The sequence below is a fragment of the Poromitra crassiceps genome (assembly GCF_964638095.1).
Source record: "Poromitra crassiceps genome assembly, chromosome: 20".
NCBI classification, from domain to species: domain Eukaryota; kingdom Metazoa; phylum Chordata; class Actinopteri; order Beryciformes; family Melamphaidae; genus Poromitra; species Poromitra crassiceps.
The window spans coordinates 28,527,345-28,545,569 of record NC_139637.1 but is presented as its reverse complement, the minus strand read 5'-3'; the positions used below and the strand labels follow the sequence as shown (position 1 = coordinate 28,545,569).

The 18,225-nt window shown below is 43.1% G+C and overlaps 1 protein-coding gene across 1 annotated transcript in view; it reads left to right on the top strand.

Moving 5' to 3' along the window:
- LOC310795004 (voltage-dependent L-type calcium channel subunit alpha-1D-like) overlaps positions 1 to 18,225 on the top strand; it is a gene marked incomplete at its 3' end in the record, with an annotated part of 112,461 nt that overhangs the window by 26,083 nt on the left and 68,153 nt on the right. Inside the window, 6 exon segments of the mRNA XM_083657026.1 lie at positions 347 to 495; positions 1,688 to 1,840; positions 2,181 to 2,377; positions 2,651 to 2,754; positions 4,118 to 4,269; positions 8,083 to 8,157. Of these exon segments, the coding sequence (XP_083513152.1) occupies positions 347 to 495; positions 1,688 to 1,840; positions 2,181 to 2,377; positions 2,651 to 2,754; positions 4,118 to 4,269; positions 8,083 to 8,157 (830 nt within the window).

Here is an 18,225-nt window from a genome sequence, read left to right as displayed (position 1 = left end):
TCTGTTGTTGCAGGCTGTTCAGCGTGGTCCTCTCTATACTCTTCTTCTGTTGTTGCAGGCTGTTCAGCGTGGTCCTCTCTATACTCTTCTTCTTCTGTTGTTGCAGGCTGTTCAGCGTGGTCCTCTCTATACTCTTCTTCCTCTGTTGTTGCAGGCTGTTCAGCGTGGTCCTCTCTATACTCTTCTTCCTCTGTTGTTGCAGGCTGTTCAGCGTGGTCCTCTCTATACTCTTCTTCTTCTGTTGTTGCAGGCTGTTCAGCGTGGTCCTCTCTATACTCTTCTTCTTCTGTTGTTGCAGGCTGTTCAGCGTGGTCCTCTCTATACTCTTCTTCTTCTGTTGTTGCAGGCTGTTCAGCGTGGTCCTGGAGACCATGACTCATAAGTCAGGTGAGGTGGCGACGCACCACACGCCTGGGAAGCCCGGGGGGCTCGACGTCAAGGCTCTGCGCGCCTTCAGGGTCCTAAGGCCCCTAAGGCTTGTGTCCGGGGTCCCCAGTGAGTATGCCACTCTGTGTGTGTGTGTGTGTGTGTGTGTGTGTGTGTGTGTGTGTGTGTGTGTGTTATTGGGTTGCACTTGGTGTCACTTTTTAACGTGAAATAAAATAGTGGCCAGTAAGACTGTTCTGGTTGGGTGGTGGTGTACTGTATGCTAGGGATGGTCCAATCTGATACTCAGTATCGGTATCGGAGCCGATCCAGCCAAAATCAGTGGATCGGATATCTGAGGGGGAAAAGAAGTAGAATCCGATCCAATCCATTACTCTAGGGAGTACAATATTTGTTCCACAGTCATGACGGCTGGGTTAAGCAAAGCGCATCCAGATAAATGAATTATTACAGCTTATAGTTGTTTGTATAAGCGGGGGGGGGGGGGGGGGGTATCGGATCGGATTGGTATCGGTATCAGCAGATACTCAAGGTTGTGGTATCTGTATTGATATTGGACATGAAAAAAGTGGTATCGTGCCATCCCCACTGTATGGGCGTATTTTGTAGGTTTGCCTTCGATGCTGACAACCAGGGTTCAATCCCTCTTCATAATCAACCAGGGTTCAATCCCCAGCATTGTCAAAGCACATTTCAACCATAAACATTTAACCATGACCAAATTAATTCTCTAACCTTAACCAAGTTGTTTTAGTTGCCTATCCATAATCGTAAAAGCGTTGAAAATAAACAGAAAAGGTGGCCTGAGGTGACGTTAGGGCTGTCAAAGAATATTCTATTCGAATATACATTTGAATATTAAAATTAAAGGAATATTCAAATATGAAAATGAATATAGATTTTATTAGTATTAATTATAATAATATAATAATAATATATATATACTGTATGTATATTGAATATGATTTTGGGCCAATTTTGACAGCCCTAGGTAATGTTGATAAATGAGGAAAAGGGGGTGTGTTAACAAGTGATGCCAAGGAGTCCTGACCAAACATCAGGATTTGACCAGTTGCGAATGTGAGTGAGAAGGAGTGAGAATGTGTTGTTTTGGTGGTTGAGGGGTGATACTTGATACTGCCGAAAAATATTGCAATATTCACGAAATATCGCACACATGATCATCACACGATTGAATATCGGCCCAAGCCCAGTCTGGTATTCTGTGTGTGTGTTTGTGTATGTGTGTGTGTGTGTGTGTGTGTGTGTGTGTGTGTGTGTTTGTGTCTGTGTCTGTCAGGTCTGCAAATTGTTCTGAACTCCATCATGAAGGCGATGGTTCCTTTGCTCCACATCGCTCTGCTCGTGCTCTTCGTCATTATCATCTACGCCATCATCGGCCTGGAGCTCTTCATCGGACGCATGCATCGCACCTGTTACACCATCAGCACAGGTGCATGCACGCACGTGCACATGCACACGCGCACACACACACACACACACACACACACACGCACACACACACACACACACACACACACACACACACACACACACACACCTGCTATTACACCAGCTGACATACACACACATATATCACTATCATATCTTATCTTATGATATAACATGATATATCGTATGATACAGTTTGATACATATGAGATGTATGTGTATCCTCTCCTCAGACATGTATGATACAGTTTGATACATTTGAGATGTATGTGTATCCTCTCTCCTCAGACATGTATGATACAGTTTGATACATATGAGATGTATGTGTATCCTCTCCTCAGACTTGTATGTGGAGGACGACCCGGTGCCATGTGCGTTCGCGGGGAACGGCAGGCACTGTCAGGTTAACGGCTCGGAGTGCCGCGGCCGATGGGACGGGCCCAATGGAGGAATCACCAACTTCGACAACTTCTTCTTTGCCATGCTCACCGTCTTCCAATGCATCACTATGGAGGGATGGACCGACGTGCTGTACTGGGTGAGACCCAATAACACAACCAGTAATACAATAATAACCAGTAACCAGTAATACAATAATAACCAGTAGCCCATAATACAATACTAAAACCACTTAGTCAGTTACTAGTATGAAGGGATAAAGATGGAGGTTCTTTCTTTCTTTCTCTTTCTTGCTTGCTTTCTTTCTTTCTTTCTTTCTTTCTTTCTTTCTTTCTTTCTTTCTTTCTTTCTTTCTTTCACAGTAACAAATATAATACACCTGCAGCTATCTCTGTTTCTCCTGTCTCTGCAGATGAATGATGCCATAGGTTTCGAGCTGCCCTGGGTCTACTTCGTCAGTCTGGTGATCTTCGGCTCCTTCTTCGTTCTAAACCTGGTCCTGGGAGTTCTCAGTGGGTTCGTTCCTTTGTTCCTCCACCCACATTAATGATACACACAGTGTTAGAGTTGCAAAATAACACCTACGTATGTTTAAGTTTAAAGCAGCTACGAGCAACTTTTTCGATTGTTATTAAACAGTATAAATTTAATATCAATGCATCACATCTTACCTCTAATAGTCGACGATACCAACGCAGAGTAGTCTCGCTTGAACCCCGAGTGAATCGGCCAGTGTTAGTGTGTCTGTAGCCAGGGCAGATCAGGAATTGAAATGAAACGGTTTGCAGCAGCCACTTCGGCCATAACCACAAAATAACTTCCAAAAAACCTGTTAGAATATAACGAGAGATGTTCCCGCGAGTATGCGTGGCGTTCACATTGTTTATGTTATGTTGCTAGGCAGCGCAAACGGCGTAAAAAGGCAGCTGCGTTTCACTTCCGCGTTTCACTTCCGGGTTACCCGGTCCGGTCGCTCTAGAGAGCCCCCTGTTGGCGCGAGTTTAGACAGACTATAGACTTAATAATCACCTAAGGGAGCAATCTCAGATACACACGGCTTTGGTATCGTCGACTATTAGAGGTAAGATGTGATGCATTGATATTAAATTTATACTGTTTAATAACAATCGAAAAAGTTGCTCGTAGCTGCTTTAAGTGATGTCGACTTCCTGCCTGAACCTTTTATGTAGCTGGTTAGTAGTGGCTGTTTGTGGGGCTCCAGTTTGGCTTTAAAGCCAAACTGCATGGCATGAAGATTAAATTGACTATTATTATTAGGAAGGAAATAGGGCTGCACAATTAATCATATTTTCATCGTCATCGCAATATGAACACGTGCAATAAACACATCGCAAAGACTGCCTGAAACGCAATGAATAACAAAGGTGGTTTTATTTACATGCGTCATGCATTCCCACTCAGCATCTGATCATTTTGTCTTGTGTTGTAAATCCAGCGTACACCTTTCCCTTGCTCCGTCCCTCTGCCAAAGCCCAAACACGCTGTGTGTAGTTTCAGCTAGAGTCAGTGTGTATTTAATTTCTTTATTCAGTGGGCATAGGCTATGTTTGGGGACTATGTTAGCATTATTAAAGCAGAAAGACATAGGAACTGTATAGCTAATATGCATACTTTAATATTTGTTTATTTATCGCAAGTCGTATCGTCATCGATATATTGTACAATGTTATCGCACATCGCAGATTTTCCTCATATCGTGCAGGCCTAGAAGGAAACACGAGGTACACTGAGGTAGGATGGCAGGTTTGGTGCTAGGTGGAGGTGTCGTTTGTTCACGTATGCTTGTCTCATGTGGTGTTGCGTGTGTGTGTGTGTGTGTGTGTGTGTGTGTGTGTGTGTGTGTTTTGTATGTTTCCAGAGAGTTCTCTAAGGAGAGGGAGAAGGCGAAAGCCCGGGGAGACTTCCAGAAACTGCGGGAGAAGCAGCAGATGGAGGAAGATCTGAGCGGATACATGGACTGGATCACCCAGGCTGAGGACTGTGACGAGTTCACCGTGGACGGACACCACCGTGAGAGAGAGAGAGAGAGAGAGAGACCCCCTCACACACACACACACACACACACACACACACACACACACACACACACACACACACACACACACACACACACACACACACACACACACACAGAGGGACAGTGAAGCATGTGACCATTAAGGGGACATTCACACCAAAAGCGTTTTTTTCAGTCAGAACGCTACGAAAATCATGTTGAGAGCGCTTCCATTGTGCACAAAACACAGTGCACGGAGTGTTTTTTTGTGCTCGGTTTTGTTTTCCCCTGTAGTCGCGTGCAGTACAGATCAGAGCACAACGACCACACGGACGGTAGCCAGCTGGTTTTGTCTGTTTGATGTTGTTCACTGTCAACATGAAAGCCAGATTATTGCCAATTCTGGCAGAAGCGGAGGTCGAGGAGCTCCTCCCTCGGGAGGAGAAAAGGTAGGAGGAGTGGAAAAAGACGAGCAGCGCGCTTTTCCTCTAATGTTCAACTTTTTTCAGTTTAAAAACGCCCACAGCGCTCCTCCAAAAACAACAGCACCAGTGCTAAACGCCGAGCACGTTTAGTGCGTCCTTACATAGAGAATGAATTGCAGAAAGACACTGGCAGCTCCAAAAACGCTTTGGGTGTGAATGTCCCCTAAGGCTGTCAAAACAATTGTCAACTAGAAGGCACTCAGTAGTGCATATCTCCACCACGGCGTGTTATGGAACGTAGGTGCCTTTTTGTGATTGGTTGCCACACCTCTTTTTGGACAGTGGGTGTGGAAAGCTAATGAGTGCATCCTTGGCCCATAACCAAACCAACCTTTCTGCAAAGTGTTGTGGTGTTACGTGAATCCTAGTCTCTCAGTAGCCAGCCGTAGATACCTAGATATCTACATCTGGTGCACAACTCTCGAAAAGTGGTTAAGGATCGGCCCTAAGACCAAAACAAAATGCGTGGCAGGCATATGAATAGACCCTTCTCACGGGAGCCATTTTGTGTCGAAAAGGCAGGGTTAACACAGGTGCAAGCAAAACACTAATGAGGGTTTCCGACTTCCATGATTGGAATTTGGAAACCTTCATTAGTGTTTTGATTGCACCTGTGTTTATTCTGCCTTTTTGACACAAAATGGCCCCCGTGAAAAGGGTCTATTGACCAACCACAGACCTCCTTATTTGCGTGACACAACTCGTGGATGGTACATTTTGAACGACGCATGAATGCACGCAGAGGTGGACTTCTGCCATGAAACTATTGGAGCCAGGCGATTTCCTCCGGCAAAACCAGGAAATGAAGACTTGTGATTCAGACTCCGTAGCTGGAAGCGTGCTGACGACATAAGATGTTGGGTCTGACCACGTGAGACTATGAGAATCCATGTGGAAGTTAAGTGCCTTTTTGTGATTGAACACGTCCATCACAGCGCCCCCTTTTGGCCAGTGGATGTGGAAAGATAATCACTTCTAAAGGGCTCCAGATAGTCGAGCAAGGCACCGCGAGGCAGACCTCCGCAGATGGCGCGCACACGGTCCACGCTACTACCGAGGTTTTCATGGTCAGAGCGGCAGCCAAGTGATCCTCATGTTACATTGTACAGTCATAATAGTGAGAACGGCCCATGAAAAGTCACAATGAAAACTCCATTATGTGCAGTCCTGAGTGCGCTTTCACTCTCAAACGACCGTATATCAGCACATGAATAGAATCACCAAACATGTTGTTTTTACAGAATGTAAATAGGCATTTCAGTTCAGCCCTATAGCCTTACTTTATGCTGCTTCTCTCAACACAGCACATTTACTTGAAATGACTACAAATGAACAGTTACAAATCAAGGTTTTACCACATGGGTCAGGAAATGTGGTCAAAAAACAGTTCAGTGTACTTCTTCATTTCATTTTTCTAGCACACGCTAGCGGAGGCCTCGTCCCCCACGTGCCCAGCATGATGACGTCATATTATTTGCCGTTTGCCTGGCTCACTGGAGTGAGCATGAATAGCTGACTCACTGGAGTGAGCATGAATAGCTGGCTCACTGGAGTGAGCATGAATAGCTGACTCACTGGAGTGAGCATGAATAGCTGACTCACTGGAGTGAGCATGAATAGCTGGCTCACTGGAGTGAGCATGAATAGCTGACTCACTGGAGTGAGCATGAATAGCTGGCTCACTGGAGTGAGCATGAATAGCTGGCTCACTGGAGTGAGCATGAATAGCTGGCTCACTGGAGTGAGCATGAATAGTGTGCCTGGCTCACTGGAGTGAGCATGAATAGCTGACTCACTGGAGTGAGCATGAATAGCTGGCTCACTGGAGTGAGCATGAATAGCTGGCTCACTGGAGTGAGCATGAATAGCTGACTCACTGGAGTGAGCATGAATAGCTGGCTCACTGGAGTGAGCATGAATAGCTGGCTCACTGGAGTGAGCATGAATAGCTGGCTCACTGGAGTGAGCATGAATAGCTGACTCACTGGAGTGAGCATGAATAGCTGACTCACTGGAGTGAGCATGAATAGCTGGCTCACTGGAGTGAGCATGAATAGCTGACTCACTGGAGTGAGCATGAATAGCTGGCTCACTGGAGTGAGCATGAATAGCTGACTCACTGGAGTGAGCATGAATAGCTGGCTCACTGGAGTGAGCATGAATAGCTGACTCACTGGAGTGAGCATGAATAGCTGGCTCACTGGAGTGAGCATGAATAGCTGACTCACTGGAGTGAGCATGAATAGGCCTTAAATTAGCACACCAACCTTTCTGCCAAGTTCTGTGCAAATCTGTTCAGAACGTTTTGAGATATCCTGCTGACAGACAGACAGACAGACAGCCGACTCCGAGGCAGAGGGAACAATGACACAGCAGCCGCAGAGCGGTTTTACTGTGGATCGTTTTTCAGTGAGACTAAATGTTGCTGACTGAGAAATGTTTATTTATTTATTTTTATTTTATTTTATATTTTTCCCCCTTCTTTTTTACTTTTCTGTCTGGATGTATGTTGCTTGTAGACTTCAGCTTCACATCCGAGCTGAACTGTGCTGCAGGCTGACAGCAGCTCAGGGACTACAGACTGAACTGTACTGCAGGCAGACAGCAGCTCAGGGACTACAGACTGAACTGTACTGCAGGCTGACAGCAGCTCAGGGACTACAGACTGAACTGTACTGCAGGCTGACAGCAGCTCAGGGACTACAGACTGAACTACAGACTGAACTACAGACAGACCAGTCAGAGCCAGTGAGTCAGGAAGGCAATTATCACAGAGCTTAAATCAAATTCTATTAAAGGAAATCAATTAGTGAAGCTAATGGGGCTGAAAGTCATCTGAGAAACCTGCAGATCAGCTGCAGTTTCATAAGATTCACTACTACTACTACTACTACTACTACTACTACTAATACTAATATATCATGATAATTAATAATAATAATATATAATGCATACATAATGAAGCTGTTTCTGGGTCTGATGTCAGTTCAATTCAAACAATAAACACATCAGTAAACCAGTTCAGTATTTCCATTTCCTGTGGGAAACCATCATAAGAAATAAGACACATAACATTCAGAACTTTATTTGGGACTTTTAGACACAGTAGACAATAATAGTCTGTGTGTGTATGTGTGTGTGTGTGTGTGTGTGTGTGTGTGTGTGTCTATCTCTCTCTCTCTACCTCGCTCCCCCCTCTTTCTCGCTTCCCATCTCCCCCCCTCTCTTTCTGTCTCTCTCCCTCCATCTCTGTACATCTTCCTCTCTCTCTCTCCCTCTCTCTCTCTCTCTGCCTGTCTCTCTTCCTCTCTGCCTGTCTCTCTTCCTCTCTCTCCCGCTCAGGTCCATCTCTGGGTGATCTGTCAGACAAGAAGAGAGGGAAGTTCGGATGGTTCAGCCATTCCAACGAAACACACGGTACACACACACACACACACACACACGGTACACACACACACACACACACACACACACACACACACACACACACACACACACACACACACACACACACACACACATCCTCTCTCTCTTTCTCCACCTTTGTTACTGCCAGTTAGGATCCATTGCTAATTACATTTCCTGCAGGGTGTGTGTGTGTGTGTGTGTGTGTGTGTGTGTGTGTGTGTGTGTCGTGTCTGTGCGTGTGTGTCTGTGCGTGTGCAGTGTGTGTGTGTCTGTTCACTTCTCAGTCCAATCTAAATCTAGAATGATGTCACAATATCTTTCTATATCTGGGTCTCTCTCTCTCTCTCTCTCTCTCTCTCTGTCTCTCTCTCTCTCTCTCTCTCTCTCTCTGTCTCTCTCTGTCTCTCTCTCTGTCTCTCTCTCTCTGTCTCTCTCTCTCTCTCTCTCTATTTGACCCTATTTCAAGTAATTCTCTCTTGCCTCTCTGAATTGAACTTCAATCCAACTTCGTATTGCAGTTAAAGAGCATGGGGCAGGTTAGAGACCCCAATCAGTCAATGTGTAGGTGAATTATGGAGGAACTTGATTTTCACATTAAGACACTTACATATACACTACAGTGACTTCTGGGGTCGTTTTATTTTTTGAACTTTTATTTTGACATCTTGGACCCCAAAACTCTGACGTCAGAGTAGGGAGTCGCCAGGCATGCCCGTCTGTCCCTCTGTCTGTAGTCACTTAGGTCAGGGCTGTCAGTCACACAAAGCAAAAATGACAGAGTATATTTAACACTTTAAGAGTAAAATGTACACCGAACTCGGTGTCTATTTGGGTCCAAAGAGTCAGTGTTCATCCAACACTTACTCTCAGAGTTAAATATGTACACTAATCTAGAGTTAATTGATTGACACTAGGAGTGTAAAAATGTACTTTTCAAAGGCACTATTTAAACACTATTTAGAGTAACCTTACACCAATAGGTGTAGGAGAATAACACTCCAAGAGTAAAAATGTACTTCAACTCAGTGTTTTTAGGGCACTATAAGGAATAAAAATGTACTTAATTCAGTGTTAATATGTACTTTATCTCAGTGTTTTTAGGGCACTATAAGGAGTAAACATGTACTTAATTCAGTGTTAATATGTACTTTATCCCAGTGTTTTTAGGGCACTATAAGGAGTACAAATGTACTTAATTCAGTGTTAATATGTACTTTATCCCAGTGTTTTTAGGGCACTATAAGGAGTACAAATGTACTTAATTCAGTGTTAATATGTACTTTATCTCAGTGTTTTTAGGGCACTATAAGGAGTACAAATGTACTTAATTCAGTGTTAATATGTACTTTATCCCAGTGTTTTTAGGGCACTATAAGGAGTACAAATGTACTTAATTCAGTGTTAATATGTACTTTATCCCAGTGTTTTTAGGGCACTATAAGGAGTACAAATGTACTTAATTCAGTGTTAATATGTACTTTATCTCAGTGTTTTTAGGGCACTATAAGGAGTAAACATGTACTTAATTCAGTGTTAATATGTACTTTATCCCAGTGTTTTTAGGGCACTATAAGGAGTACAAATGTACTTAATTCAGTGTTAATATGTACTTTATCCCAGTGTTTTTAGGGCACTATAAGGAGTACAAATGTACTTAATTCAGTGTTAATATGTACTTTATCTCAGTGTTTTTAGGGCACTATAAGGAGTAAAAATGTACTTAATTCAGTGTTAATATGTACTTTATCCCAGTGTTTTTAGGGCACTATAAGGAGTACAAATTTACTTAATGCAGTGTTAATATGTACTTGATTCAGTGTTTTTTTGGCACTATAAAGAGTAAGAATTTACTCAATTCAGTGTTTTATGGGCACTATGGAGAATAAAAATGTAGTTCACTCTTTTTTGGCCTCTATATACCGGTAGTCTAAATGTACCACTACAGAAGTTATGTATGACACTATGGTTTGAAATGAGTGTTAAGCCAACATTTGAATGTAACATTTGACTTCAATTCAGAGCTTAATAAACACAAATGAGTTTAAATGCAGTCCACCTCATTTTATTTTAAAACGTTCCAGCAAACAAAGCTGGGAATATTTTTAACTGACATGCCTATTAAACACACTATAAAAGCATTTTACAACATACAGGAAAGTGCAATAAAGTACAGTCAATCAATGTAACATTGATGTAAAGTTTGTAAACAATGCAACCACATATTGGTCACCTCTAAAGTGCATATACATTATGTACACTGATTGCTGTTCAAATGGCTGACCAGATCAACATGCAGACAAGTTCAACGTGAGTTTTTTTTTTTTTCCTTTGTAATGAAGCAGGCTGGGTTCAAATGACCTTCTGTTCAGTCAATTTAAATGAAATGTAAAATTAAAATCACTAATGCACATTGAAATAAAATGACAAAGGAAATTCACTTATGTACATTAGTTTGACCATCATAGAAGTGTTTAATATCTTTCATAAAGTAAACTGTCCCAGTCCTGCTACAATAAAGTTGATCACCAACAATCTCAAAAATCAAAAAATCAAATAGTCCATGGCAACCACTTTCTTTTTCTTTTACAAAAATACATGAACAGGAACAATGTACTGGTCATCTCTGTCAAAACCATAAGTTGTCTGCAGGTCAAATGGTTTGAAGAAGCGCAACTGGTCAACCTTCAACAAACATTCATTTCCCCCTACTCCCTCCAGCACATGGTAGGAATGAAGATGCTCTGCAAAACCAAGTGTCTCAAATTCTTCTGTTACAAGAAAATACTGTCCACCAAATCCGACAATGTTTTTTATTTGACTAAATATTGGCATCCCCTCCTCTATCTTTGAACATACCAGGAGACCTGGGCGATACTCTGTACCATAAGATGTAATCCAGTTCACCACATCAACTTCACAGTCCATGTCAACATGCAGATAGTTTGCTATCAATTCACCATTTGTCAGGTTAGCAAGTTCAACCTTTTTTACTGGTCCACAACCAAGGCTTTTAAATGGCAATGATTCCCAATGGTATGCTATAGCCAGTTGGTGTTTTTTGGCTAAAGATTTTGTTATGTTTTTGAAGTTTTTGACGCTGTTCTTAAAAAAACGATGTTTCGCTTCAAATCTCATTGCCCAAAAATGAAGAATAGGACCAAGTTTTCGAATGGATCTGGGATAGTGGGTCATGAAGTGGTGTTTAGGGATTAAGTTGCGTTTTGGGTACAGCTCTTTAAAAAGCCGATGGTGATCAACAATAAGATGCTTCAGAAAAACGGTCATGCCTTCAGTAATGACTGGAGAAAATATAATGTTGATAATTTGCAACAAAAGCAGCAACAGTCTCCAGTGTTCATTTCCTTCTCGTAAAACATCTCCAAATATCAAGGGCACATTCCGGATCAAACAAAATGTCTGAATGGCATTGAGACCTATTCCATTACCAGCTTGCTCCAAATTAATTCTGGTTGGACGGTTTTTCCGCTCAAGATAGCCATAGTTGTACGCGTAAATTCTATTACAAGCATCTTGCTTCGATATGATCTTGTTGTCAGATAAGTACCCAAAAAGCAACTTTATCTCCAGCTGCCCCACTCCTTCCAATATGTCATGCATTATGTCAACTGCATAATTGTCAGAAACATGAAAGTACTTCAGATCATTGAGTATAGATGTTCGTTTAACTCCAAATGATGAAGGCAGTGTAGGGTCTTTCAAATCATTGCAATGTTGAACATGTAGTTCTTTACTGCGTAAGGTTACACTTGGATCATCGTCACTGAAAACCCTTTGGCAGGTGTGTTTGTCTAGTAGACAAAGGCGGCAGAAATAGTTTGCGCTGAAAGATTCAACATATCCAAGAAGTGTGTGCAAACCCAAATTGTCCCCAGTTACTTGTGCAACTGTTCCACGTACTGGTTCATCAGAGAAAGGTACTTCAATTCCTTCAGACTCAAGCACTTTCAGATCACGTACTAGGGGCTCCAGTATTGCATTCAATCCATATTTTTTGACATCTTCACTATGAAAGAGTGCAAGAAGATGAATATTCATAAGAGCAGAGTTGATCTTTGGAGAAAGGTTTCTTAAAATAAAGTATAGACTCCCAACCTTATGGATACCATGCTTACTTCCAAGCGCGTTGGCAGTTTCAAATTCATCGAAAAATAATTGTATTTGGAGAGAATTTTTATTTTTGGAGAAGAGGGGGTGACCTTTAAAATAGCTGCCATCACAAAAGTCTTTGTAGAGCTCACTCTCTTCACAAGGCTGGACAAAATGGCTGCATATTTCTTTGTTGGAGAATATAAACTTTAAAGTTGCCAATAAGGGGATGTAAACAAACTTGTCTGTCACAGGAACTTGGTCATATGTGCCAGAGGCTCGATTCCTTCTGGTGTCGTACCTTACACCTAGGGGGATCTCAACGGGATCTACCACACCCCACTTATCATGGAAATATTTTTTCCATTTTGACTCAGTATTCACATTGGTAAATGGATTTTCAAGGCTCTCAAAGTAATCTTCAAACTTTGCTCTTATATTCTCATCATCAGGAAGTAAGTTTGTAACATCATCTTTGACATTTGAATGCAATTCATGTACAAGCTCTTCCAGATTTTCAACAACTGACGTAATGACAGTAGTTGCCACACCACTGCTTTGAAGTTTTGCAATAAGGGATGCACACATTTCTTGGGTATTTTTTTGTCTATTCTCAGTACCGCTTGTTGAACTTTCTGGTTCTTCTAAACTGGATGAGACACTTTGCTGGTCAGATACATCAATTGGAGGGGGGAGTGGTTCATCATCATCATCTAGATTTCCAGTACCATGCTGCTTGTGGAGATGTTTTCTGAAGCCGGAGAAAGTCTGAAATGTCTGGCAGCACCCGTTTTGATCACATATCAGTCGAAATTTCTTACCAGGATAAAAGGCATGTGTGCATTTAAGATGCCGAACCAACTCTTTAACAGTACTGAAAGTGGACTTGCAATGAAAACACCTGAGCCTCATGCCAAAATCTCTAAACAGAGACTTAGTTGAGGAGCTTGGATCTCATGATTCTGACCGTTGGGGTTTCATGACAAAGGCCTACATCTATGTTGTAGATGGTGGTCTGCACAAATGTGTACAGAGTGTTTAGGGCCTGATCATAGGAGATGCCAAACACATAATGGGCTTTGAAAAGCTCATCAAAGGCTGACAGGGGAGACTTAGCCTTGCAGGGGAGGAGTTGACCGTCCACCACGATGTAGTAGTCATGGATGCTGGTTCGTGATGTGCCAACTGCCAGGATGTACGGCTGTCTTCTCTGGTCTGCACCAGTGACCTCCTCAAGGCTGCGGGTTGACTGTAAGATAAAATTGGAAAACATTAAACTCAGACCTGGAATTTCATCAGTCTAGGCCAGGGGTGGGCAACATTTTTCGCCAGAGGGCCACACATTGGGACTCATAACTGCCAAACACTCCCTATTTTCATGGGAGTCTTATCTTTAACCCTCTCTCCTGCTGTGATTGGTAATTTCTGCTGTTAATCTCCTGATATAATAGTGATACATATCAAATGGCTTTAGCGGATGAGATTTATTAACATAATGCAGTCTTTTTTGTTTGTTTGGTTGTTTTGTTTTCCTTTGAGCATGTTGGGGGCCGGATTGAGATGGGGCCGCATTTTGCCCATGTGTGGTCTAGGCCCTAGACTCCCCTAGACTCTAGGGTCATCACTTGCATGTGCAGTGGGCGGCGAACAGTTGTGTCCAGTAAGACAGCGGGTGAGAGAGGGGGAGCAACAAAGAGAGCAAGCGACAGAGAGAGATTGCGTGGAGCAATTAGGAGCCGAGTGAATCAATATGCTACAAACAATTACGATTAAAATGGGATTTTTGTTGTTGTGGCAGTCAGTGCTGATATTGTGTCGACATCGGAAATTACACTTTAACACATTGAGTGCCAAGGACGTCTGTGCACGTCCTAAAAAAAAGTAACGAGGAGTGCCAAGGACGTCTGTGGACGTCCTAAAATCATAATTCATATTATTCCATAATTCTGCTGTTTAAGGTCGTACCTAGCCAGTGAGCATGAATCCCTTCAAGGGATCACACGGCGCCACCTTAAACATCGTCACGGAAGCTGCGCCACCCACCTCAGATCCTTTACTTTGTGCATGAGACAGCAGGGAAAGACGTGATCAAAGAGGAAACCGATGCATGCTTCAGCCAGAGCCGTACAGATTGCTCTGTCTGCAGCGGAGAGTGGGCTCGGCTGCATCCGCGCTCACAACTGAGCTCTTATGCTTCTATCTATCTCCACACGATTTCCTGCCAGAAAGCCAGCATCCGAAGCCGAACGGCCAAGCCTTTTCGTTCAGTCGCGTTTGCCAGCGCGCATCATTTCCTTGATGCGCGCTGGGATCCGTCCGGGGCAAAAACGGAGTCGAGAAAACAAACTCTGTGCGTGTGGGAGGAGCCCGCAGCTCAGAGGTGGAGAGGGGGGGGAGGGGGCACGCAGGCTGCACAGAAACTACACCACGCCACCACATCAGAAAACACCAGCCAGAGTCAGTGAATGTGCTCGAAATTAGAGTGCAAAAGGTATTCATAAAAGTGACTATATCTTGGAAAGTAAAAAAAAACGACAGAAAACCCTTGAAAGTGCACTTTTTTCAGAGGCTGTCATTTCATAATGGAACTGTCTAGAAACAAAATTTCTTCTTTGGAAGAAGCAGGAGTGTTCAATGTTTCATTAAAGTCCAGCCCCGTCAATATAGCCATAATAGAAAAAATTCTATAGCTGTTTTCAACTGAATGGAAGTGAATCTGGCACAGGCTGCAGACAATTTTACTGAAGCGCTGTGGCACTCAATGTGTTAATACGAGATAACGGCACAAATCTAAGGCAACTGACCTTGTGAAACTTGGCAACGTGATCCACAGCTTCCCGGACACTGATCTTCACAGGTCTCTTCGTTCCACCGGGTGGTGGAGGCAGGAGATACACCAGCAGCAGCAGTGAGGCCATGTCACTATCCCAACCTTAAGAGGGACAATATAAATCATGAATATAAATCTAAACACTCATGTCATAGAAATACAAGTACTATAGACGTGTGGCTGGTGATAAACTAATTTGAGCTCAATTGACAGTTACCTTGGACATCTTCATCTTCATTGGGTTTCTCCTCTGCAGATTGGATGAGGGCATCAAGCATGGCTGTCTTGGTGAGGGCTTTTGCTTCTTTTATGACTTTTGGCTTCAGGGCTCCCCACTTCTCCAGAAGTTTTGATGAGGTCTCTTCTCCAAACAGCAGCTGGAAATCTTGTAGGACCTGAAGGGGTGAGAACACCATATGGTATGTTTGCAGATGATGGTGACAGCAGTGGATCGTTTTTGTGCGTGTCAGGCAAGCCAATTTAATTTGAAATGGCTATTTAGTTGCACTAAATTATACACAGTCTATCATAATGGATCATTTCAGATCAACTCACCAATCCCTTAGTGTCAAGGAATCTTGGGAACACTGTAAGCACTGTGCTGCTTTTCTCAGGATCATGAATCAATTGCTGTCTGTACTGGAAGGTTTGTCTCATTTTATTTATGATCTGGTCTGCGTCGGTGCTGTGCTTCAGTAGAGATATGGCCTCCCGACACTGGTCTCCTTCAAGCTGATGTTCTGTGGTCACCTCTCTTTCAATCTGTGGTCCTTTGTCTGAAGTGGCTAAAGGGCGCTTCTGCGAGCTGCTGCTCCTCCTGCCACATTTGTTTTCTCGCATCATGTTCTTTAACTTCGTTGCAATGAAGCCCTCATTACTGCTGACATCAAAGAAGTGCTCCTAAAGACAGAGGCATGAGTGCAAAAAACATTGACTGTAATCATTTATATGCACCACTTTGCAAAAGTTAAGCCAAAATCTGCTTGTGTGACACCATTTGGAGTCTGAGTTTGCAAAGTACAGTCGGGCTGAGCCCCCTCAGCCATCTGACAGAACTACCTAAAATAACAGAAACCATCTTTAGGGGGAAATTATTTGACGCGCACTTTGATTTTAGTTTGGCTCATGTCCTCTCCATATGGAGGGTGCGGTATTTATGTCCTATACTGCAGCCAGCTACCAGGGGTGATGTAGATGTTTTGGCTTCACTTTTGATCTAGATGTTTTGGCTTCATAACATTTAAAATAGGCCTCTAGCACATTTCAAAAGAAAAATAGATAACAGAATAATAACAAAATAACACAAATTTAGCTTTCATCTTCAACTCCCAATTTTGCATAAACCTTTAATCATGCCTACAGATGTATACTTACATATCCTTTCTTGGAGTAGGGATCTCTAGTGGAGGGGAAAAGCGCAACAATCCCCATAGCATACTGTGTCCTGACATCCATAGGTGGAGCACTCCTGAACGGGTTAAAAACATGGTTTATAATGTTAATTCCTATCCAAAGCCAATAATGTAACTTTACAGGGATACACAAAAAAAATTGGAGATTTGCCTATTTACCATATTGCCGATAGTAAAAGTATAATGTAGATGCATTTATCTTCACTGGGCATGGATTCGAAAGTGCGTTTCACCCCTCACTGCTACTTACAGCTAGCACTACAATGGCAGTACTTTCTAATGCACACATAGTGAAGATAAATGCATCTACAGTATACTTTTACTAATCGCCAATATGGCAAATGGGCGAATATCCAAAAAATGTTTGCGTATGCTTTTAACTTCACAAGATAGAATTAGACATTTAATAGCCTCATTGAAAGTCTGCTCTGGTCAGCTCAGTGATAATGGGTGACCAGAGTCAATACGGAGTCCGCTCATTATGCCGACCACCTGCAGTGCAGACAGCCCGCAGTGCAGACAGCCCGGTAGGGTTAGTGTTAGGGGTTAGTGTTAGGGCTGGAGCCCTAAAGCGCAAATTATGCTCGCGCGAAATCGCCGGCGCTGACTGCGCCGAGGGTGTCGCCGCAGCTGGGCGAAAATGTGACTCTGCGCCATCAATTCATTGTTGTGAGGAATGAGGAAATGCCATTTCCTCATTTAAGGTGCTTGTCCCTCATCTAGCAAAGCCTTCTGCAGGCTCACCGGAATGAGTTTTGAAATGGAGGTACAATAAAATGTTCCCCCAACGACATGATTGCACGTTCTTGGTAAACAACACGATAACGTTTTGGACAAGTTACGTTCGAGTATGCAGTCTGGCTGTCACCGCTCGTCGGCGGCAAGGCTTAAAGTCGTGGCTGCGCAAAACCATGCCGGGCGCTTAACACTACAACACATGCTGTTGCAGAACCTCGCTCAGCTGGTTCTGCTTGTGGGTATTGCATTGCGGGCTGTCGGCAGCACTGTCAATACTGAGAATAGAGGGTATGCATGTGATGTCACAGAGGCAGAAGTCACTGTGGGGTCACGGCCACTGAGTCACAGCAAGACTGAGCTTGAATGCAGTAATCAGCCTAGATAACTGACACCTGCTGCTCAGGGAGGAATTTGACAATCGTTCCCGATTGAGGGGGCGTGTTCCAGTGGGTGTGTTCCAGTGGGTGTGCATACCCTCTATTGAGTTACCAATTTTAATTTATTAACTGTTTTATATTAAACACGTTAGCCGACAGTTCTTCTCCCATTGACAACATTATACTTAACTTACCCGTGCTTCTCAACCATATCAGCACAAAGGATGTTGACGAGCTTGCGCCGTACTTGGTCCGTGAGTTCCCTGGTCTGGCTGTATTCTTTAAGTATTTTCTCCCCTCCTGGCTTTGTTTCCAGAACTGTTCTGACAAGCTTGAGGCCAAGGTGGTAGATACAAGTCAGTGAGCTTCACCGAAAAACAATACTGGTTTATTTTGCAAATGATCTCACACATAACCAATAACTGTAAACCGTTTTGCAGGCATTAATTTAGTTTGACAGTTATTAACAGTTGATTTGAGTTAAGTTGTGGGTCAGTGATGTTATTCATGAACAAATTACATCACTGGTCCACAACTTAACTCAAATCAACTGTCAAACTAAATGAATGCCTGCAAAATTGTGTAGAGCAGAGGTTTTTAAAGTGGGATGTAT